At 37.5% G+C, this 24,212-nt stretch overlaps 1 protein-coding gene across 12 annotated transcripts in view; it reads right to left on the bottom strand.

Annotated features, from left to right (window-relative positions):
* The window catches only part of LOC131439920 (afadin), a 225,740-nt gene that overhangs the window by 49,712 nt on the left and 151,816 nt on the right, over positions 1-24,212 (bottom strand). For all 12 annotated transcript variants that reach the window (XM_058611044.1, XM_058611036.1, XM_058611089.1 and 9 more), the window contains one exon: positions 18,724-19,076. In XM_058611044.1, coding sequence (XP_058467027.1) covers positions 18,724-19,076 — 353 coding nt within the window. The remainder of the gene's footprint in view (positions 1-18,723; positions 19,077-24,212) is intronic.

Below are 24,212 nucleotides of genomic sequence, written 5' to 3'. Positions count from 1 at the left end.
CTTCAATGAACAGCGAAATATACATCAAGGAATGTTTACAAAAACGGCTTCTACCCAAGATTCGAAGCCACAAGGATCCTGTTGTCTTCTGGCCAGATCTTGCTTCTTGGCACTACTCGAAATCAACGGTAGAATGGTATACTACCAAAAATGTCACTTTCGTCCCAAAAGACATGAATCCACCAAATTGCCCACCACTACGACCACTTGAGGAATTTTGGGCATTATCGAAGGCACATCTTAGGAAACATGTCTCGGCAGCCGAAACCATTCAACAGTTCGAAAAAGATTGGAAAAAAGTGTCAAAACTCGTCGCCAAGAAGTCTGTACGGAATTTAATGAGGAACGTTCGCAAGAACTGGAATATGAACGGTGCGGCAGCTAGTCTACAATGGCTGAGTAGCAAATGTTGAGAATAATATTCTGTTGTTGTAGTCTAATATTATCAGTATATCGAATAAAATTTGAATTACTAACACGTGTGACAGTCTTTATAGAGCATCATTCACCTCGGAAACGTAGAGAACAATTAGTTGTTGTGATAATTTGCCTGGTTTGAATCAGCTCACAAACTCATGCTAGATTATTGAAATGAAGACTTATGATGCGATAACGATACTAGGTAATATATACTGTAGCAACAGTAAGAGCAAACGTGAAAATAAAAATAATACAGGCTTAAATGTAGAAGATACTGTATTATTTCTACGCATGTACGAGGCATTTCACGAGCATTTATCATGCTGATTATATTGAAAGTAACAAGTAAGAGAATGCAAATCGAGGAGAAAATTCGGTAAAATTACCGGTGAAAAAGCAACACAGTTATGCAATGAAAGTTGCATCCAATTTGGTAGAACAATTAATTTGATAGAAAACATAATAAATATCTGATAATCGTTCATATTCCAGTCATGTCATGCACCTCTACTGATCCATTCACAACATCCAAGGTTAGCCGATGTCACCACCAGTCTGACATATATGATGCCATACCATTAAGAAGATTGAAAGTAACGACATCGTGCTAGCTAACCAAATAACTCATGGAAATTGTGATGTGAAAATTTCGGGTGAAAGAGGCCAAGCAAATTCCATTCTACTTCGCCAAGTAATAAAAAAGAGTTCCCTACTAAAGTGCACAACCAACAGGCACTTGAAGTGAACAGGCAATCAATTACCGACATTTTTGTTTCTCCATTCACTTACTAAAAAAAACCGTTGCTGGCAACGGTATCCTACCGACGGCAGGAATCGGGTGCAGAAATATCGTCCACGTTGGTGGTCGTTCGGGCATGAGCTTGGTAACATAAAAACAATATATTGCTTTGAAAAAGCTGGGTGAAATGCCCATAATTGAACGCAAAATCAAAGCAATTGAACGCTTGAAGTACACCGGAATTTAATTTGCTATGTTTCGGATCAGTTTAATTTCCAACCAATCTGTCAACCATGTTTCCCCGTTTATCCGCTTTTCCGGTTTCGGTCCCGTTGATTGTAATTTCCGCCAGGTGCGCTGCAACATCCACTGTCCTGTTGTTTTCAACGGAGGAACGACACACCGAAGTCTGATATCAACGAATAAAGTAATTGAATATTTTATGCGAAACCATTTACGCTTCCACGGGTTTACAGCTGTGAAGTTTGCATCTCATCCGGGAGCCGTCGAAACGCAAGAAAGATATTAAAACACTCGCTCCGTTTGGACTATTTGCTAAAGTATTTTTTACCGGGCCTGTCTTCAGTCCTGTCTGACATCGTTGCTCTTTTCACTGGCACCGAGCTGCCAGAGTTGGAAGTACTTCGAAGAGTTCGACGATGCTATCTTTTTGGGATCACAAATTTAACGTGAATCCGTCGCGCTCGCTTACCAACTAACTTTCCAGTTCTCTAAAAGCTATGTTTTGCATCAACAAAGTTGAGATATAAATGATGAGCTGTTTGCGAATTTTAACAGCCACACTGGGCCAGTACTAGGACAGTTTATCGTTAACGATACCAACGCACAGTGGTTCAAAAGCGCAATTTCACGCTCTTAATTGATAACTCATAGGATCGTGGTTTTTGAGGTACAGTATCTTCTGCGCCTTTTGATAATAGACAAGTTAAAATTTTATTACAAAAAACATGAAAAATTGCTCTATTTCATTAAACTGAAATGATAGCAGCATAGTATGTTTGAGAAAGGTGTGTAGTTTTTAAAGATGAAAAACTTTGTATAACATGAAAAACACATATAAATTGAAAATATATATGTTTTCTTACAAAAACTTCTGTTTCTGGACACCCTTTTCAGAAAATACATTATATCATGAAATACACTCAAATTACGGGAATAGTACCTTCAGCAAACTTGTTTGAAATAACTTTCTGCACAACTTTGTCGAAGTAAATTAGCCCCTGTGTTGGCCCTGAGCTAAAATAAAATATTCATCTCACTTTTAGGGGGATAAATCACATAAATAAAATTTACCAAAAGATGGCGTCTATCATTCTGAGCAACTTTGCTGAAGATACTGTACCTCAAAAACCACGATTATCAATTAAGAGCGTGAAATTGCGCTTTTGAACCACTGTGCAACGATGTAATAGAGCAGCTTTATCATAGTGCAAGTCAAGGAGCAAAGTCATCATTCATCGTGCTGCCAAATTTATCTCTTTTAGTGTGTTTTTTCTCGGTTCACCATGTCCTGAAGGAGCTGGATCCGTATAAGAGATAAATATAATCTTTCACAGTGATGGAAGCGGAAGTAGCGCAAATAATAATAAGAACGATTAGTTTAGTGTCACAAACACATTAGGCTTTTCCTTGAGACATATTTTACAACGGGAGTCCTTCAAAGAATTCATACCGCTAATAATTTATATTCATATTCAAGATTAAACAAATAGAAAATCGTTTTACATAGTGATTCCGTAGCTTATCAATGTGAGAAAGTAAAAAAAAACAGGCGAAGTGGCATTTGTATTTGATGTTGCAACTTTTTTTTATGAAAAAATCGGTTGAATGCAACTTAGTTTGGAAACTCCGTTTAAGCATATATGAATGTAAAATGCAGGTGAGTCATAATAAAGGTATAACCGTATTTACGTGAATATGAATAAAACTGACACGTTTCAATTCTTACTGAATATTTACCAGCCCGTTCCTTAATATCGCCATTTGTTTGGTACGCAAATCGATCAAATAGTCTTCTCACTGTTTTTTGTGACCGCAAGTGTGTGTTTTATTTTTGCAAGTGATAATTCTACCGCAAAACTGCACAAAAACTAATTAATTTCATACAGATGCTAGCATCGTGTAAAAATTTTCTTTCAATGTTCGCGTCAGTACACGGTTATATCAAATAAGGCTGAACTACTGAAAGCCCAAAACAGATCTAAATTATCTCACTAATATTCAATAATTATTGATTTATCCGTTTCAATGAAAGAAAATTTCGAAAGTAATTCTTAAGGAACGATTTGTTGGTACTGAATAGAACCGAATAGATCACTTTCTTGCATGTAAACTGAGTGCCAAAGATCCTGCTTGCCAAAGGTCCTGCTACTGGAAATTGATGAAAAATGAGTGCACAAAGCAAATCGACCAATTAGTGAATCATAGTTTAGAATGTTAGAGTGCGTTTTGATCTGAAAAAGAGGAGTTCACTAGAGATGGAAGCCACATCATTTTCTCAGAACCGATTTTCACAAATTGAAATTCTAATCAAAAAACTTATAGTTCCATAGGCTGTTGTTGAATTTATCCCTGATCCGAATTTCAATTTCGGAGTTAATAAGCTAATGGGGTGGTGAGAGTTAAAATTTTAGAACCGCCATAGGAGTGACGACGCAAAAAGGATACGCATTTTTCAAAACTAGTTAAAATCTAAACAAGTTATAGAGGTCTTATCAGTACATGATGGAACGCTCTCATTGCGACTAGACTGGTTCCTAATTTTCGGTTCCGTAAACACTATGGTGTCAAAATATACCAGAATGGAACTCATTTCGATTAATCAGACATGGGAAAACCTATTTATATAAAATTAGATACAAAAGTATGGTTACGTAATTCCACAGCCTGTATTTATTTTATCCGAATCTGCTTTCCGGAATTAAACGATAGTGCCGTTTGTGATTGAAAAACACGGGTGTCTTTTGGCGTTTTACATTACACGCCACTAGTGTTTTTCAATGAAAAACGGCATTGGATTGCTCTGGTTTTGCACTTTCGAGCAAAAAGGACAATAAAACACTTTCTAAAAAAAATCGCACTTCTGCTAGAAAGTGCAAAACCAGAGTAATCCACGCTTCTAGTGTGTTTGAATGAAAAACGGAATTAAAAATCTAAAAACTGCCTTCGAAGTGGCGTTGCAATAAACAATCGCCTTGTATTCAGTGGATCTTCACTTTGCCAACAGCTCTGGACTCACTCGAAGCAGTCACATGGGACCATTCTTTTTTCACTCTACTTCAACGATCTCAACTTTTTTTTAGAATGTCACGAACGTATTATTTAATGAAAACTTCAGAAGACGCTACAATTTTGCCGTCACAGCTTACACACTAACTGGTGTTATGACAATAGGATGATTTAGATGTCTCGAAGTGTTCCGTTTTGTTGCTTACTCACAAACACTCGCTGACTAACAACGACTATAACAACTCTGGTTCAATGCGTGGGGCACTGGTCTTAGAATTTGAAGATATTGCTAGATGATTGCCAAACAAACCGACTTTGGTCGAGATAGAGGTCTAACATCTCAAAAATGATCCTACATCGATTTATCAACGATATCTTTTAAAAACGGATTCACGATCCACCTACCTGTAGGACTGGCCTGGATTTTCCACAGTCTCAAGCAATTTTCTATTTTACTGAAGCACTGCTTGTTTAAAAGGCATCTCGACAACCACTTGACAGATTTTAACGAAAGGTTACTAATTGAACTTGGATCCGAAATTTAATTCTAGTATACAGAGTGATTAGTGCAAAAACTTCAATTTCATATTACTTACGCTATTTTCTCACAGGTGGCGTAATCTACTTTTTCAAACTTAGATTCAAATGAATGGTCTTAGGTTCCTATACAAAACTTCGAATTTCATCCGGATCCGAATCACAGGGTAAAGAGTATTGAAAATTTTAAGTAGTTATACAGTACCGTGATGCAAAACACGGAAAAATGTGGTTGCTGAGGGTTGAAATCAGTTCCAATCGATAGCCCTTGTCAATTGACGGCTAAACGTATCCATTTCGGTTATACCTGTCCCCGGTTTCCCGGTTCCGAAAGCACCGGAAATAGTGATCACAAACTCAAAAATAGAAGGAACTCACTTTTCTCAGCGACGCACAGTGGGAAAAAATCTATGAAAACCCGCAAAGAATTCTGTAACTCATGAACTAATTGAGATAGGTCACCAAACTAAAGCGTTTCTAATGTAAAAATGTCCAAGGAATTCAATGGAATGGTTTACAATGGCCGCACGTATCGGAATCCTCGTTTTACCCCAAATGTACAGCAGTTTTGGGGTTTCCTATAACATTCGCTCTGTAACTTGAAAAAAAGTCAAGTGCGGTATTCTGGAATAGCGTACTTTCATGTAAAAAGTCTGGAAAATCGATTAGAAGAACCCACACTGGTCACCAAAACGTTTCGTGCAGCCAGTGTAGGTTCTTCCATTCGGTTCTACAGACTTTTTTCTATAAGATAAGCTAGATTTAGTAAACTTCCAATAAGTTTTACTGAGATTTAAGGACGATTTACAATAAGATATCATGAAATGGAGGAAATGGGGTAAAATAGCCACCAAAACGTTTCGAGCGGCCAGTGTACACTCTTTTATTCGATTCTCCAGACATTTTTACATAAAATCAAGCTGTTTCAGTAGACCGCACTCGATTTCTTTTCAAGTTACAGAGCAAATTCTACAGAAAACCCTAAAACTGCTGGGCATTTGAGGTAAAACGAGCAGGACACTGTTGTTTGTTGCCTTTTTCCATGGTTCCCGATTTATTTGCTGGTTTCCTGGTTTTTTCCCACTGTGCGACGACTTGGACGGTTTTGACAAGCTTAGGTTCAAATAAATGGTCCTATGATTCCATACATAACTCTCAAATTTCCGGATCTGTCTTCCTGTTCCGGAGTTACAAGGTAATGAGTGTCCGAAATTTCAACTCGTCCGCACCGATCCGTACATGCGGTGGTACGGAAGAAGAAAACATAACACCGCCTCTACGAGCGAAGCACGCTGTGTATGGTGTTCGATTTACTTTCGAGTCCATCGGCACCGAGCACACATGAGCACGAATGTCTGTTACCAGTGTGTGATGTTTGTTGAATACGGTGCTGAGGATAAAATTCATTAATTTTGTATGAGGCCATAGGTTTATTTTAATTTAAATTTTTGTTTTTTAAATTCATTTTGGCCTTCTTTTAGCTTCTCTTACCCCGTTATTTTTGGAAACGGAATTCGTAAATCGGTGTAGTCGAAGTCAGTTAAATTCGCTTAATGGATTGTAAACCATTTCATTAGATTCGAAACTTTTGAAAATCAGTGTAGCCATCTTAGAGAAATCGTAGTGCGTTTCACATAATTTTTTTGGCTACCTTCCGGGATTGAAAATTTAATACTGATGAAACTTAAATAAGTTTATATGGTCATCGACTCTCAAAATCTGTGAACCCGATAAACCCGATAAATTTTGGTAAAATTTTAACACTAATCACCCTGTATCTCATGAACCGGAAGTCGGATCTGATTAAAAAACAAGCCATTTTTATGGGACCTCAAGACCTTTCATTTGAATGTGAGATGGATACGAGCATAATGAGTGACATTATTTTATTTTATTACATACATTAAATTGTAGTTCCGGAACCAGAAGTCGGATCCAAATGATGTTCAGAAACCAGAAACCAGGAGCATAGTACTTTGTTCATGTGAGTCTATGTGTGTAGAAATCAGTTAAGCCATGTCCGAGAAAAATTAATGAAATTATTTTTCACACACAAATTTTCATATCTCGGCGAACTTCTTCGAGTGGTATAATGGTGTAAGAAGTTGTGTTCTTCCAGCAATTACTGTTGCAATTAGTACAAATCAATATAAATATGAAATTGTTTTGAATTCGAGAATACTACCATCGTTCTAATACATATGTTCTAATATATGTTCGAACGATTATGTTGCCAAAAACGAACCGTGCTAAAATCGAAACGTCATGAAAAAGGGAGCTGTGTCTTTTAAGTGCTAAGAAACAACATCATAAAATAGTATTGAAAATCGTCAACCCTGAAACATCGCTTTAGCATAAAGCGAGTGAAACTTCTGCAACATTTTGCTTGCTATCTTGTCATGTTTTCGATAGTCTACATATTTATAACATTGGTAAAATCATGCATTTAATATAAAATATAGCATGTTTACCCATGGCATATTTTTCTTGAAGTACCGAATAGGTATAGTAAAATTTGATGCGTAAAAACTTCGCAACATTAAACTGACGAATCCAAACAACGGCATTTCGTCTGTAAACGAATATGGGATTTTTCGAACACACGTATCTTTCGAAGCTAAACTGGCATATATTCTAGCGTTTCCCATATGGTTAATCACAAGAATTGGAGAGATTTCATCATGACATAGCATTTATTTGAAAAAGTTAACTGATATTTAAATATTTCGCGGCAAACGAGTTGCGTTTGGATGGATTCGAGTGAAAACAAGAATGGTTTATATGTGTTCATTCGAAAGTATCCGTTCGTCGTATGGTCGATACGGACGTTAACAGGAATGAGGGTGATAGTTTTTTCATTGAATTTATTGTAATGGGTATTGAAAATGAAACAAATTTCTTAAAACTATCTAGTAAATTTTTCTAGCATGCAGTTCTTATTAGCTTATAACCAAATGAACTAACCGTGACTGTACAGTTAGAACTTTGATTCAAATAAATGTCTTATTATCCTACTGAATGAGTTAATATTTTATCCGGATCCGACTTCCAGGATAATAGAAAATAAAAATGTCTAACCTTCAGATAGTGTACGACACAAAAAAGTGCGAAATTTTCGAAGTATATTGTAAAACTATTCGAACTTGCAGGACCTAAATAGTTACTGAAACAGTGACAGTCTCCCTATTCCAGGTCCGGAAACAGTTATTTAAATTGTTCAATATGAAACTTGCATCGATTTCTCGTGAAATGTTAATGGTAAAGGCACCATTACAACTCTAGGTGGATTAAAACACGCCCGTAGAGAATATTTTCCTACACCCATCCCGGGTTTCAAATCCGGTAATACCGGCAGCTGTGGTCACAGTTATAGAATTGATATTTTGAAACTATTTTGAAGTACAAGATAGTTTTCTTCATATTCACATCAGTCCGGTAATGTTCCTGCCATTACCCAATCACCTTTTTGTTTCAGTATTTAGGTAAAAATAATACATAAAGTTTGAATTTGACGAAAGGAACGATGCTTAATAACGGAGATTTCAGATCATTTTTGTGATATTCTGTAAAATTAAATACGTGGTTTCATGAATACAGTCCTTTTCCAATTCGGACGTAAAAGCAGATAGTAAAATTAACCCTCTCTACTGAAAGCAGATAGAGACAACATTGTTGTAGCAAATGTCATTTCTAGTTACTAATTGCCCCCACCAGCAGGAACAAAAAGCTTCAACAACCTGAACATACAGGTTTTCACATTGGCACTGCCAGCATCCGAAAGGATACGGTCTACGAACTTGAATAATGACGCAACAATAATTTCGATTGCTAGCTTTCCCCCAAGCGTACGTCAATTTATGTCCTCGTTGACAATTTATTGTGCCTCGTTGTAACGGAGCTTACCGGCAATTCGTAAACGAACCGAATTGCCGCTCTTGTGCGGTGGTTGGTTGTAATACGAATGGAAAGTGGAATTTCTTCTCGGAATTCCCTTTGTCGTGCGATGCTGTTTTCAGCAGACGAAACGAAAAATGTCGACAAATGATGTATTCACTCAAAGGCTGTTTTCTTCAATGAAGATTCTTTGAAACCATGATTGGATTATCCTTAATCATGCCGTACTACAAAGCCTTGTTTTTCTACACATGACAAATGGAAAATATGCTATTGAAAGCTCGTTATTGATTTAATCTCGGATTCATGGACCGGTAATTTGCGATGCATCGCTGAACAACCATCGCTTATTTCATTAGCTATTGGCATTTATATGCATCTGTAATGAACGATACAAGTACCTTCAAAGAGGAAATCCATTTAAAATTGACCGAGCCCAGGCTTTGCTGACTGCCGTTACTCGGAAGCCCCACGCAGTGGTCCATTGTTTGTCATAAAACGCCAGCCATAATCCTCAGAGAACCGATCAGCAGCAGCAGTATCCCGTATCGGTCTACATTATGCTTTGGTGCTCCGCATTTACCAGTCTCCCGGCGTGGGATCGGAAATGCCACTGTATAGAGTCACAATTAATGCCAGCTCAATAAACAATCGATTGAGCGTGTCAACAATCAACATTAAGCGCCAACCAACGGAAATCGTTCCGCTGTATGGGAACAAGAGGATAAGGTCTTTCTGCCCACGTTGCGAGATTAAATCGGGCATCAAAAAGAAAAAAAGGAGAGGTATCCTCAAATATCGTCAAATAAAGTTTGACTTCATACGCAGTGAAGTCGTCAATGGCAGACCACACCCGAACTTGTCAATCACATTTGGGTAGGGTTCTGACATACAGGATATTTTCCGGATTTGTTCAATGATGCGACGACAAGCGTAATAATCTCGTCCGAACAAACATCGACAACGTTTGTGTTTGTGAAGGCGTTGAATGATCAGATGTTGAGAAAATAAAAATCCACCGCTCATCGAATCACCCTGGCCAAATGTTTCAATTTTAATTATAAATTTAGACATTTTGGTTTCGTTATCATTTGTATTTTACGATGCCACGAAGGAAGATAATTTTTAACATTCAACCCCTAGCAGAGCTGCTTTCTTCCGGTAAGCTTCCTATTTGTCAGAAATCATCAACTGGAACGGCATTTTCTCTTGTCCTGGAGACTGCCCGGACGAAAAAGTGGGTGCCTTTCTTCATTTTTTTATGACTTGCTCCACCTTGACTGACCCGGGAAATTTTATTGCGCTTGAAGGTGAACCACTTTCCAACAAGAAAAACGGGTTGCTTCTTTGATATCCTCGACAAAATACTCCTCCAGCACCGTCGTACAGGATTAGCGGTGGTCTTAGAAAAGCGTCTTGGTCCTGGAATCGCAATAAAAGTGGAACGTGAAATGAATTGTAACTTGGGAAAAGGTTTGAGCTGGCTTCGAGAAGGCTTAGTTTGTTGGAACATGTTTCATCTTTCCGTTGACAAAGAGAGATGTGCGGTTTGGTGCAGCGGGCACATTATGAAAGTATTATATTTTGTTCGAATGAGGAATCGTTCCGGGAAAGGCAATATAATCGAAGTGCAGGTGTTGAAAGCAATACTCGTGATTATCTTTTCAATCGTTATTTCAAGAGATTAAAAAAATATATATTAAAACATATTGTTTTCATATAAGTTAGAAGCTATCTATTTTCCCGTAGTGGAATGAGGGGCAAAGCGGGGACATTTTGGTTAAATGATTGTTCTTACATTTTAAATGAGATGTTTTTCGCACTGTATTTAGTGACTAAAAACTCAACTAAAAACTAGTTTCGTCATCAATATTCATTACTTTCTCATAAAACTCGTGGTTTGATAAATATTACTAAGAGATTCTTGAAAATTCTTTGACTTGAATCTTGAAAAATAACAACTCTCAACTCTCTGAAAAATTGTCTATTTAAAAAATATATATTTTTTGAGATTACACCAGATGTTGATGGTTCATGCGTTTCTGAGACACCGAACCGACTGAAAACCGACTTTTGAACCGATACCATTCGACTCAGCTCGACGAACTGAGCGAATCTCTCTCTCTCTTAGTGTGTGTGACAAATAATGTCACTTCATTTTATCAAAGATGGCTGATCCGAAATGAAAAGTCGTATGGACTCATAGATCGCTATTGAATTTTATCCCGATATGACTTTCGGTTCCGGAGTTACAGGATGATATTCACCAAAAAAATGAAAAAAAATTCATTCACTTTTCTCAGAGATGGCGTGACCGATTTTCACAAACTTAGATTCGAACGAAAGGTCTTATGGTTATGGTTATTGGTCTTATTTGATTTGTTTTTTGCGCTGTCTTTAGTGACTAAAAACTCAACTAAAAACTAGTTTCGTCTTCAATATTCATTACGTTGAATAATTGTTCAGAGCGATAGGGAAAAAAAGTTTTGCGCTCCGGTTTGCCCCATATAGGGGGGCAAAGCGGGGTATTTCAAAAAATCTCATAATAATGTCGTCTCCAGTAACAATATTTAATTGTTGTCTACATTACCAACATTCCATTGAAGACAATATTCCGTCAACAAGTGATAGTTAACCTGTTTTTAATCCACCTAGTGGTGTAATGATGCCTTTCTCATAAAACTCGTGGTTTGATAAATATTACTGAGAGATTCTTAAAAATTCTTTGATTTGAATATTTAAAAAGAATGACTCTCAACTCTCTGAAAAATTGTCTCTTTAAAAAATATATATTTTTTGATATTTCACCAGATCTTGACGGTTCATGCGTTTCTGAGACACCGAACCGACTGGAAACCTGACTTTAGAACCGATACAATTCGACTCAGCTCGACGAACTGAGCAAATGTCGGTGTGTGTGTTTGTGTGTGTGTGTGTGTGTGTAACAAATTATGTAACTCGATTTTATCAAAGATGGCTGATCCAATTTTCACAAATTCAAATGAAAAGTCCTATGGACTCATAGATTGCTATTGAATTTGATTCCGATCTGACTTTCGGTTCCGGAATTACTGGAAGATATGCACCAAAAAATGAAAAAAAAAATGTCACTCACGTTTCTCAGAAATGGCGTGACCGGTTTTCACAAACTTAGATTAAAATGAAAGGTCTTATGGTTCCATAGCGCGCAATTGAGTTTTATCATTATTCGATTTCCGGTTCCGGAATTACAAGATAATATGTAGGCAAGTCTATGAGAAAATGCGCACACAAATTTTCTCTGAAATTTCTTAACCGATTTTACAAACTAAGATGTAAATAAAAGGTCTTAAAATCTCTCAAAAAGTTCCCGAAAAGTTGATCTAGATGCGAATTTTGTTTCCGCTATTACAATGCGATAAGTGAAAAAAAAAACGTGATTATTTCACCTAGCAGTGAGATGATACCTTTTTTATCAATCCGTATGTGTTTTTTGCATGGACATTCTTAGGTGTTTTAGTTCTCATGACATTATTTTAATTATCGTCGTTTTAAACGGCAAATTGAGATTTTAATCACTTATTACCCTGTAACGTCTAAACTGCAAATAGTATACTACATTTCAATCGTAACGTGTGACAATCGATTGAACATTCCATGAGATGTCGAAGTAAGTTCCACTTGAGAGATTTTCGTCATTATTTAGGGTACTTCCAAAGCCGGTATTCAGGAATTAGCATAACCCGTATTGCCATAAATTAATACGCCAAAGAATTTACATTTTTTTGTCGCTATGAATTTTAAAAACTCATCATCCTGTAACACATGGATCAATAAGTCCCGAGACTAAAGCAGAGATGGCGCTCGTAGTAAACCAGTAACCACGTCTTTCTAGAGTACTAACCTTTGCTTGAAACGGGCAAAATTTTAAGTCGATCCGACCAGAAACAGCTGAGCTATCGAGGTTGGAGTAAAGTCGTTTTGTAGTTTGTTTAAAAAATGGAAAAAACCGAGTTTCGTGTTTTGATAAAACATTGTTTTTAATGGGTAAAAACACCGTGCAGGAAAAATAATGGATTGAAAAATGTTATCTGGACTCTTGTCCATCAAAAGCAACGATTTGTCGGTGGTTCGCCGAGTTTAAACGTGGTCGTACTGACACAAATGACGCGGAACGCTCGGGTAGACCTGTGCAAGCCGTTACACCGGAAAATGTGAGTGAAGTGACAAAAATCATAATGAAAGATCATAAAGTGGAGCTACGTGAGATTGCTGAGATGACACAGATATCATATGGCAATGTATTTACTATCCTTCATAAAAAATTGAGCATGAAAAAGGTTTTTTCCAAGTAGGTGCCGCGATTGCTTTCGATGGAACAAAATGCACCCTGCCACAAGTCGATGAAAACAATGGCGAAATTGAATTGATCTGCTTCCCCACCCCCCATACTCGCCAGATTTAGGCCCCAGTGACTACTGGCTCTTTGCTGATCTTAAAAAAATGCTCCAGGGAAAAAGATTTGGCTCAAATGAGGAGGTCATCGCTGAAACTGAAGTTTATTTTGAATCGAAAGATAATTTTTTTTATAAACATGGTATTGAAAAATTGGAAAAACGTTGGAACCATTGTATCACCCTAAAAGGTGATTATGTTGATGAATAGAAAAAAATTTTGCAAAAAAATGTTGTTTCCATTGTTAGTCTCGGGACTTATTGATCCATGTGTTAATTCTAGAATCGGATAAAATTCACTAATTTTGTGTGGGACCATAAGTCTTTTAATTAGAATTTTTGTTTTTGAAGTTCGAATTGGTCTTTTTGAGAAAATGATTGAGCTTTGAGAAACGATTCGATACTGGAACCAGAATTCTAAAATCAGTGTAGCCGAAATCAGTTAAATTCACCTGAGGAGTGTGTAGACATCTTTGAGAAATTGTAGTGCGAAGGAAATTTTTGGGTACCTTCTGAATCAAAAACTGAAATAAATTTATTTGGTAATCGACTATCCAAATCTGCCAACCCGATAAACCTGATTAATTTATGTGAAATGGACATTTTTATACTAATCACCCTGTATCTCCTAAACCGGAAGTAGGATCTGACTAAAAAGTAAGATGTTTTATAGGATTTTGATCATATATGGTTCTAAGATTTCATTTGAATCTTAGATCGGTTCAGCCATCTACGAGAAAAATGAGTTGCATTATTTTAATTTCGTGTCACATATCATCCTGTAATTCCGCAATCAGAAGTCGGATCCAAACGTAATTCTGGAACCTTGTTTGGGAGTATACTACTTTTCATATGAATCTGAGTTTGTAGAAAGCGGCTTAGCCATCTCCGAGAAAATTGAGTGCAATTATTTGTCACACACGCATTTGCTGATCTCGACGAACTGAGTCGAATGGCATATGGGAGTTATGTTCTTCCAGCATTTATTACTGTAAGTAGTTTAAATCAAAATAATAATGGAATTACTTTCAACTTGAAAATGCTGCCATCATCTGCCATTTACATGTCATACTCGTACGATTATGTTGCCAAAAATGAACCGTGCTAAAATCGATCCGAGATACTGTACACAGTCTTTTTGGTACTTAGAAACAATTGTATGTAACAGTATAAAAAATCGTGTTCCATTTGGCTCCGAAAACAGCGCTTTATCATCAAGCGCTTAAAATTCCTACTACTGGAATAAGTCGAAACGTCGTTTAGGGGCTGTCCATAAAAGACGTCACGCTTTTTTTTGACGATTTTTGACTCCCCATCACCCCTTTGTCACAAATTGTCACAGAAGCAAAGACCCCCACCCCCCCTATGTCACATGTCACGAATTCAAAATAAATAAAATTAATCTCAATACATTCTCAATATGTATGACAAACCATACAAATATGAGGGAAAAATCGATTTATTACATGTTGTCACTAGATTAAAAAATATCCCTAAAACTACAAAATCATTGGAATTATTTTATTAATATCAATTATATAAATTAACAAAAGTATTTGGTTGGAATTGATGAAACATTTAAATCATCTGTTTTATTCCTCCTAGGGGTACACAGATATATTATTGTTTTAGGTAAAGAATAATATTTCTTTAGTGTAGCATACAGGGCTGAGAAATCACTGCCGGAGAATCTTTTCATGATCAGTTGATCAGTGAATTTTAAATCACATCGATCAATATCCGTATGGAACTTCCGTCACACAATGGGTAGTGATTTTGAGCTAAAATGATTCTTGATTTATGTAAGTTCAATCATTGGATGATTCGATAAGCTTTGATATTGGTGGAGGAAAATCACATATGATCAAGATAAGACATAACGCCCTTTTTCAAATGGAGTACAATTGAATAAACTGCATCAGAATCAGATAAGAGAAATTCTTATGATATACTATTATTAATGCTAGAAAATCAAATTACTGAAAAAATTGTCAGTGCATAACTTAAGTTAAACCGTTTGAAGGCATCTTTTTCTTTTTTACTCCCCCCTGTCACAAAAGGTCACGTTTTATGAAACACCCCCCTTCTCCTTGCGGCGTGACGTCTTTTATGGACAGCCCCTTACACAAAAATATCGATATCTGCGTTAAAAATGGACGGGTTTTGACAATCTATGGCTTGTTGGATAGCTATTACCGTGCGAAATCTAAGCCTAAAAACATATAAAGACTGTCCCAGAAAGTATGTACGCAACCAAAAACCGCTTCCATTTTGCAATGGTTCAGAATCTGTCAATTTTTATAGCTACGTCCTGTTGTTTACACTCTTCTCTAACCACTTGTGCAGTTGTTTATTCGTTTTCATTAGTTTATTTCGAAATGCGTGGACTTTCAGCAGAACAACGTTGAAAAATTGTGTACAAATGGTGCACAGAACGCGGACTGTCACTGAGAAAGATATCAAAAATGGAAGAGTAAGTGAAACAGCCGTGCGAAATGCAATCAGGAAGTTCGCTGAGGATAACACCTTTGAGGATAAACCGAAAACGGGTAAAAAAAAGGTCCTGTTAACCCTCAGTTGGATAAACGTATACTGAAGGCGTTCGAGCAAAAGAAGGAGGTTTCAGTTCGGGATGTGGCCAAAAAAGTGGGCACTTCGAAGTCAAATGTTCTTCGTGCTAAAGAACGTTTGAATCTTCGAACCTATAAGAAGCAGAAACAACCAAAACGTAGTTCGAAACAAGAAGCATCGATCAGGCCGAGGGATTCGAAAGCTGTACAATACGATTCTTTCTGGAAATTTGAACTGAATAATCATGGACGACGAAACCTACATGAAACTCGATTACAAATCCTTGCCGGGACCACAATATTATACGGTGCGAAAAGGGCAAGTGTTAAACCAATCCGAGACATCGATTGAAGTCGAAAAATTTGGTAAGAAAGCTATGGTCTGGCAAGCAATTTGAAGCTGCGGTAAGATTTCGAAACCCTTCATCGCCGCTGCTTCAATTAACAGCGAAATATACATCAAGGAATGTTTACAAAAACGGCTTCTACCCATGATTCGAAGCCACAAAGATCCTGTTGTCTTCTGGTCAGATCTTGCTTCTTGCCACTACTCGAAATCAACGGTAGAATGGTATACTACCAAAAATGCACTTTCGTCCCAAAAGACATGAATTCACCAAATTGCCCACAACTTCAACCAATTGAGGAGTTTTGGGCATTAACGAAGGCACATCTTAGGAAACATGTCTCGGCAGCCGAAACCATTCAACAGTTCGAAAAAGATTGGAAAAAAGTGTCAAAAGTTGTCGCCAAGAAGTCTGTGTGGAATTTAATGAGGACCGTTCGCAAGAAGGTGCGCCAGCTAGTCTACGATGGTTAAGTAGCAAACGTTGAGAATAATATTCTGTTGTTGTAGTCTAATATTATCAGTATATCGAATAAAATTTGAATATCTAACACTTGTGAATTATTTACAGCGAAATCAAAGTGCGTCCATACTATCAGGGACAGTCCTTACAATGGGAGCGTGAGACCTTTCATTTGAATCTAAGTCTGTGGAAATCGGTCAAACCATCGCCCGGAAAAGTGAGTGAGATCCATTTTGGAATACATGACCACTTTTTCTGTTGCTTTCGGAATTGGAAACCGGGTACCAGGATAGCCGAAATCGGTTTGTTTAGTTGCTTACTGATAATGGCTATCGATTTGTGTAGTTTTGAGACCAGTTTAGAATTTTTTTACGGTTTTTGTTTCACCGGTTTAAGTGACGGTGTACAATATTTAACACACTTTACCGTATAGCTCCGGAACAGGAAGTCGGATCCGGATGAAATTCAGAAATTCCGTATGGAACCGTGAGACCTTCCATTTGAATCTAAGTTTGTGATAATCGGCCAGCAATCTCCGAGAAAATCAAGTGCACATTTTTGTTACATACACTTTGCGATTTTGTTTTATTTTTAACGTGTAAGAATTCAAACCCGACCACACGAAATTTTTCAGGATCGGGTACGGATTTAGATTTTTATTTTCGATCGGGTACAGATCGGGTTCGGGTTTAAAAAAAAATGATTACCCAACCATCTCTAGTGTACAGCTCCTGTGGGATTTGCAAAAGGGACAGATATAATATAAAGATCGTGTTTTTTTTCAAAACGCGAGAAATATTTACAATATTCAATTCGTTTTTCGTGCACTTGGAAATCGAGTACAGCGTCCTTGATATTGCGTTCAATGCTAATGCAGTCTGTTGATAAAATTAGATTTTACTGTTCCATAAAATGGCAAGCACCGAAATAGACAGTGCTGCAAGTAATCCATTCCATAATTGTAGCATCTTGTGGCACGAACAAACAGAGTTCCATCCATTATTGCACATTTTCCACGGTTCATTTTACGTTCGGAATACGTCAAAGAATGATAAAGGACAAAAACATATTGTCGGAAACTGTAACTACATGTTTCAATTAGCTCAACTACCGAAATAATTTCCCTTGAACATAATAGACTTGGAGCAAGGATGTACAAACTAATTTACACAAGAACACACAAAAAAATCAAAATAAAAGCAACGAAACAGTGTGATAGGTACTCTCCTTCTCAAGGAACTGTACTGGTCAGCCCAATCGTGTCGTATAATTATAGCTACTTTTTCGTCCTCGGTGCACTTGACATTACCAAAAGCAAAACCCAATGCCATGTTGGAAAACTACCGGCAACACAAAAACCGGCAGTGTCCGGTTATTTAGAGAAAACCGGCGCACTGCCTTATTTATAACGGATAATTGGGTTACCATTGGAAGTGGTGCTGGTTCGGTTGCCCGTTCCGTCTAGAAGTAAAATCGGTTCAAGTGAAGCGGCATAAAAATAGTTTTCACGAGTGCACCATCAACTACTCTAAACCACGGCTGGTCATGAATTTATTTTTTTTCCACCGCCAAACCCGTCTAATGATGCATTCAGGAAATGGGGTTTATGCCAGGCAAAGGCAAAGGCGATTTGTATGGAGGCCACCAGATGACGTGAAACGTTTATGTTTAGAATCAAGTGAAGGAAAATGGAAGTTCCTTTGGAATGAGGTGGGATGAAGGGGACTCATGGTGTTTTATTAATTACATTTTTAATTTGAAGATACTCTTGAGCTTTATGTTTTTTTTATTCTGGTACCATCGCTTAGTTTAGATTAAAGAGAGATTGTAATTGTTTATTGAAAACCTCCCACTGTCAGCACGTTGTCAAAGGCAATATTCCCCCGGAGGACAGAACAAGTGTGTTCCGTACGGCGTGGGAACCGTAATTAACGAAACACTCCGTTGACAGATTCTGACAAGTTCTGACCTTTATCAACCACATCGAATTTTAATCGCCATTCGCGTCGATTCGCGGGCTCGAAAAACAACCCCTTCAGCACTCACTCAGTCGTAGATTACTCAGTACTTACATGCAAAATCGTTGGCTGCTGGATGTGATGTCCATTGACGAAGGTTGTCCCGTCGGCGTGCAGCGGGGTCACGGTACAGACACCGTCGTGCAGTGAAATCAAACAGTGACGGGCCTGGATCGATGGTCCGAAGAGCTGCAGTGCGTTGGTGTTTGCCGAACCGACCTCTATCGGTTCACTGCCCAACTTAACACGCCGGCCACCGTCGCCGCTGTGGGTAATTTCGATCAGCATCGGTCCATCCCGCTCTCCGCTCAGGGTGCCGCCTCCGTTCGAAACACCCAGTGGCTTTTTTTTCCGCCGCCGGGGTTGGGAATCTGCAGGCCGTCGGCGAACGTGAAACATAATGGATCCTGGAAAAAATGAACGGAAAAAAAGGAAACGTTTAGTCCGTCGGTTCGGTTCGGAGTCCGGTTGCCTAGGTAGGAGCTTGTTGACTGACACGGGCGTACAAACTCTTGAAATGGCTGCGAAAACAAGTTGTCCAAAAATAGAATACTTTGAAGATTTATTACAATCAGTGACGTTTACTGCCATACGGAATACAAAACCTGCTACATTCTGCACGTGGGAATGTTGAGCAAATGTAAGAAGAGGAAAAAAATAAACCAACACTCCAAAGATACCCGGTCGTGACTCCGGATTGGCTCGATCGAACACGGGTGAGAATAGAACACACAACAAAAACAAGAAAAAAAAAACACTGCGTAAACAACTGTTCCGATCACGGGGAACGGTTAGTGGTGGTTTTTCGGCTATTGGAAATTGATTTACTCCCGCGCAAATGTCTGCAAGCGCCAGTGGATGCCAGCAGATGAAAATAGAAACTCGTTGATCACTTGAAATGGCGCAGAAAAACCAGAGCTGCCTTAACGAATGGATGTGGTCGGATCATTACAAGTGCCTTCCGATTCGTGTGTTGAATCTGGGAGACCAGTTGGGGCGGTGAGACAGAATGGGAAGATCGTGTGCGTTGGTGCTGTGTGCGGGATATATGAGGGCAATTAAGTCAGCTATCTCCACAAACAATCTTAAACATAATTATAAATCGGTAACTAATTTCCACGCGGAGCTACTTCAGCACCAGGTTGATGCGGCCAAAGGGAAAACTTTCTTCGAATTGACTACCTTCTAGTGATAGTTCATCAACAATCAGATCGAGCACCGTTGCATAATCGATGTCTTGTAGAAAGTTTGCCCGTCGAAGACCCACGGGAGACTAGCTCATTTTTACCTTTTTTTATATATATAAAAAATAGGTATAGAATTCGCTCAAACTTTCGAAAAATTTTCCGAGGCCCGGAGGGCCGAATGTCATATACCAATCGATTCAGCTCGACGAACTGAGCAAATGTCTGTGTGTGTGTGTGTGTGTGTATGTGTGTGTGTCTGTATGTGTGTTGTCAACTAAGAGGTCGAGATCTCAGAGATGGCTGGACCGATTTTGATCAAACTAGTCGCAAATGAAAGGTCTCCCCGTCACCCAGAACGCTATTGAATTGTTTTGAGATCGGATGTTTACTTTTTGAGTTATACGAAGTTTTATGTCAAAATTTTCAGTTTTTTGACAGTATCTGTCACATTTGACCTTGAAAACAGAATATGTTTCCAGACTTAGATTTCGCTCGGTAATACCTATCCAACAAGCCATAGATTGTTAAAATCCGTCCATTTTTAACGGAGATATCGATATTTTTGTGTAAGCCTTATTCCAGTAGAAGGAATTTCGAGCGCTGTATGAAAAAGCAATGCTTGGGAGCGACATGAAACACGATTTTTTATACTGTTACATATAATTGTTTCAAAGTACCAAAAAGACTGTGTACAGCATCCTTTTTTATGACAATTTGCCTCGGACCAATGTTAGCACGGTTCATTTTTGGCAACACAATCTTTCGAATATGGCATATGTAAACCAGATGATACCAGCATTATCGAGATGGAAGTAATTCCATAATTATATTGATTTAAACTATTTACAGCAATAAATGCTGGAAGAACATGACTTCCATATACCATACGACTCAGTTCGTCGAGATCAGCAAATGCGTGTGTGACAAATAATTTCACTCAATTTTCTCGGAGATGGTTAAACCGTTTTCTACAAACTCAGATTCATATGAAAAGTCGTATACTCCCAAACAAGGTTCCTGAATTACGTTTGGATCCGACTTCTGATTGCGGAACCACAGGATGATATGTGAAACGAAATTAAAATAATGCAATTAATTTTTCTCGTAGATGGCTGAACCGATCTAAGATTCAAATGAAATCTAAGAATCATCTATGATTCAAATGAGAGGTCTTAAAATCCTATAAACCCTCTTACATTTTAGTCAGATCCGACTTCTGGTTTAGAAAATGCAGGGTGATTAGTATAAAAATGTCCATTTCACATAAATTAATCAGGTTTATCGGGTTTGCAGATTTGGATAGTCGATTACCAAATAAATTTATTTCAGTTTGAGCGGTATTCGTTTTTGGATTCGGAATGTACCCCCAAATTTTAATTCGCACTACAATTTTTCAAAGATGTCTACACACTCCTCAGGTGAATTTAACTGATTTCGGCTACACCGATTTTAGAATTCCGGTTCCAGTATCGAATCGATTCTCAAAGCTCAATCATTTTCTCAAAAAAGACCAAATCGAACTTCAAAAACAAATATTACAGGACTTAAGGTCCCATACAAAATCGGTGAATTTTATCCGATTCTGGAATTACAGATGATGAGTTTATAAATTTCATGTAAATTGTTTGGCGTAATAATTTATGGCCATTCGAATCATTTTGGGCTATGCTAGTTCCTGAATACCAGCTCTGGAAGTACCATAAATAATGACGAAAAACTCTAAAGTGGAACTTACTTCGACATCTCATGGAATGTTCAATCGATTGCCACACGTTAAGATTGAAATTCGATACGATTTGCAGATTCGAATTTACAGGGTAATGAGTGATTAAAATCTCAATTTGCCGTTTAAAACGACGATAATTAAAATAATGTCATGAGAACTAAAACACCTAAGAATATCCATGCAAAAACACATGCGTATTGATAAAAAAAGGTATCATCTCACTGCTAGGTGGATTAATCACGTTTTTGTTTCTAAAAGCAGTGTATAATTTTTGTCATACTGCTTTCAGCACGTCGACGTTAAGCGACGAGGCAGTGTTGTTATTAGCTGTCAAAACGAACACACTCTCACTTTGGCACACGATTTGTTACCAGAACCACATCAACTCGTCTATGCGTGCAGTTGTTTTTATCAACTCTGATGTCGCCCAAATATAATGTAAATATTTGCATGAATCTAGCCTTTGAACTTCAAACGCCTTATTCTTGAAATCTTGTTTTTAAACTGGGCACTCTACGAAAAATTGATTTTTTTATTAATTACTTTATTTGCAAAATCGAACTTCGAATACTTTAGGAGATACAATACTTTGAAACTTCTGTTCTCGAGACCGCTTTGTTCATTTTGTTAGATATTATCTGATTTACTTGGATGTATTAGAGAGTTCCACTTCGGACGGTATCGTATGAACTAGAAAAAGATTGATATTCCTTCAAAACCTTTATAATATGGATATTTTCGGAACGGGATTGATGAGTAGATGTCAAAAAACGATGTTTGAGGTGGCTCTGAAATTCAAGATGGCGATTTCCGATTGATACTCCTTGAAAACCCTTACAATATGCGTATTTTCGGAAAGAATTGATAAAAAGGTGCCGAAAAACAATGTTATTCAATGAAATCCCTTACAGTATGAGTATTTTTGGAAAGTATTCATTAAAAAGATGCCACAAAACGATGTTTGGTGCACGGAGAACCCGCAGATCACAAAATTACAATATTGCAATTGTTGTTTCACGCTCTGGTTGTTTCAACTAAAATGTTGTTGATTTAACTAACATATCTGTTGATTTTGACATAACCATTCAGGTAACCGAAATTGTTGTATTCAAATGCTGTCACTTGGCGGAGAACGAAGACAGCAAAAGGCAGAACAAAAAACCTCTTCAATTCACCAGAAGCGTTTCATATTGAAAATTTTCAATGGTAAATGAACGTCATTTTTGTTAGTTACGTAGTGGCTTTTGAGCCAATTTGTTCTGAAAGTGAAGTGGTACTATTTGTATTTTCTTGAAAGTGTATCTGTAGCATTAGGTTTACCAGCGAGCCATTCTACAAGTGACGGAAAAATTTCCTAATTCCCTGTGACCATGTTTCTGGTGAGTTCCCTTTTGAAAATTGTAATGTTTTGGTTCATTTCCATATCCTTTGTGAGTTTAGTGATAAATATATAAGCAGTTAATTAGGTAAAACTTCGTTGTTCAAGCAGTGAACGATTAGCTGCCCCCGAAGATGCTAACAGTAAAAAATATTTATTGCAATTGGCGTTTTAAGTTCAAATAACTTAATAATTGGTTGAAACAACTGAGACATTTTTTTTGCTTTCATGCATACAAGTTACTTTGCTGGGATTGTGTCTTTGCTCAATTGCACGAGTGACATCTCATTGAAACGTTTCATTGTTCGCTCAGGGTGTTTGGCATTGCTCAACTGAAACGTTTCATTACTTGTTGGGTGTCGTTGCTAAGCTGCCAGCACGATAATTCAAAAATGACAGATTAGTTAAAACAACAGTCGATTAGTTGTACCAAATTTTAACCAATCAAAATCAGAAAAACAACTAATATTTTAGTTGTTTTGCGATCGCTGGCTTTTCCGTGTGTCGTCTCGAATTCCAATATAACAACTTTTGCTTTATCGATATGCCTTGAAAACCCTTAAATTGAAGGAATTGGATTGGATACCAATAAACGATGTTTGAGCTCGTTTCAAAATGCAATGGGGTGACTTCCGGTATAGTGTTTTCAAAGCATACCAAGTTCAAGGAATACGGTAATAACTTTCAAGGGATACTAATAAACCAGAAGTCGCCATCTTGAATTTCAGAACCACCTCAAACATCGTTTTCCGACATCTACTCTTCAATCCCGTTCCGAAATACTCATATTGTAAGGGTTTTCAAGGAATATCAAGAAACCGGAAGTAGCCATCTTGAATTTCAGAACGACCTCAAACCTCAAATAACGTATACTTTTTTTTACGAACTCCCGTTTAGTTCGTAAATACGTAAATACGTTAATACATACTCCAAAAGGAATTTTCTTGTTTCTATACAATAAAGTAAAAAAATATATTTCAATTTTCTCTAGTGACAATTTGTCATTGTTTACTTTTTCTTTTATTAATTACCAAGCGGTTTCCACGTTTATCACTCAACCTTTGCATGAAATGATATCCGAAACATTCGACTTTCAAACAGAATAGTAATATCAAAGAAAATCTTTTTAATCACATCACAATAATCGAAAGAGAGAGTGATTAAAGAGAAACTGCCACTTGCTTATACGCCCTAATGAAAAATCAACCGAGAATTGTAGAAAAATGGTGTCGAAGAAGTTGTACGTAATCGG

This window comes from Malaya genurostris, chromosome 1 (genome assembly GCF_030247185.1).
Source record: "Malaya genurostris strain Urasoe2022 chromosome 1, Malgen_1.1, whole genome shotgun sequence".
Classification (NCBI taxonomy): domain Eukaryota; kingdom Metazoa; phylum Arthropoda; class Insecta; order Diptera; family Culicidae; genus Malaya; species Malaya genurostris.
This window is presented reverse-complemented; position numbering and strand designations above follow the sequence as displayed.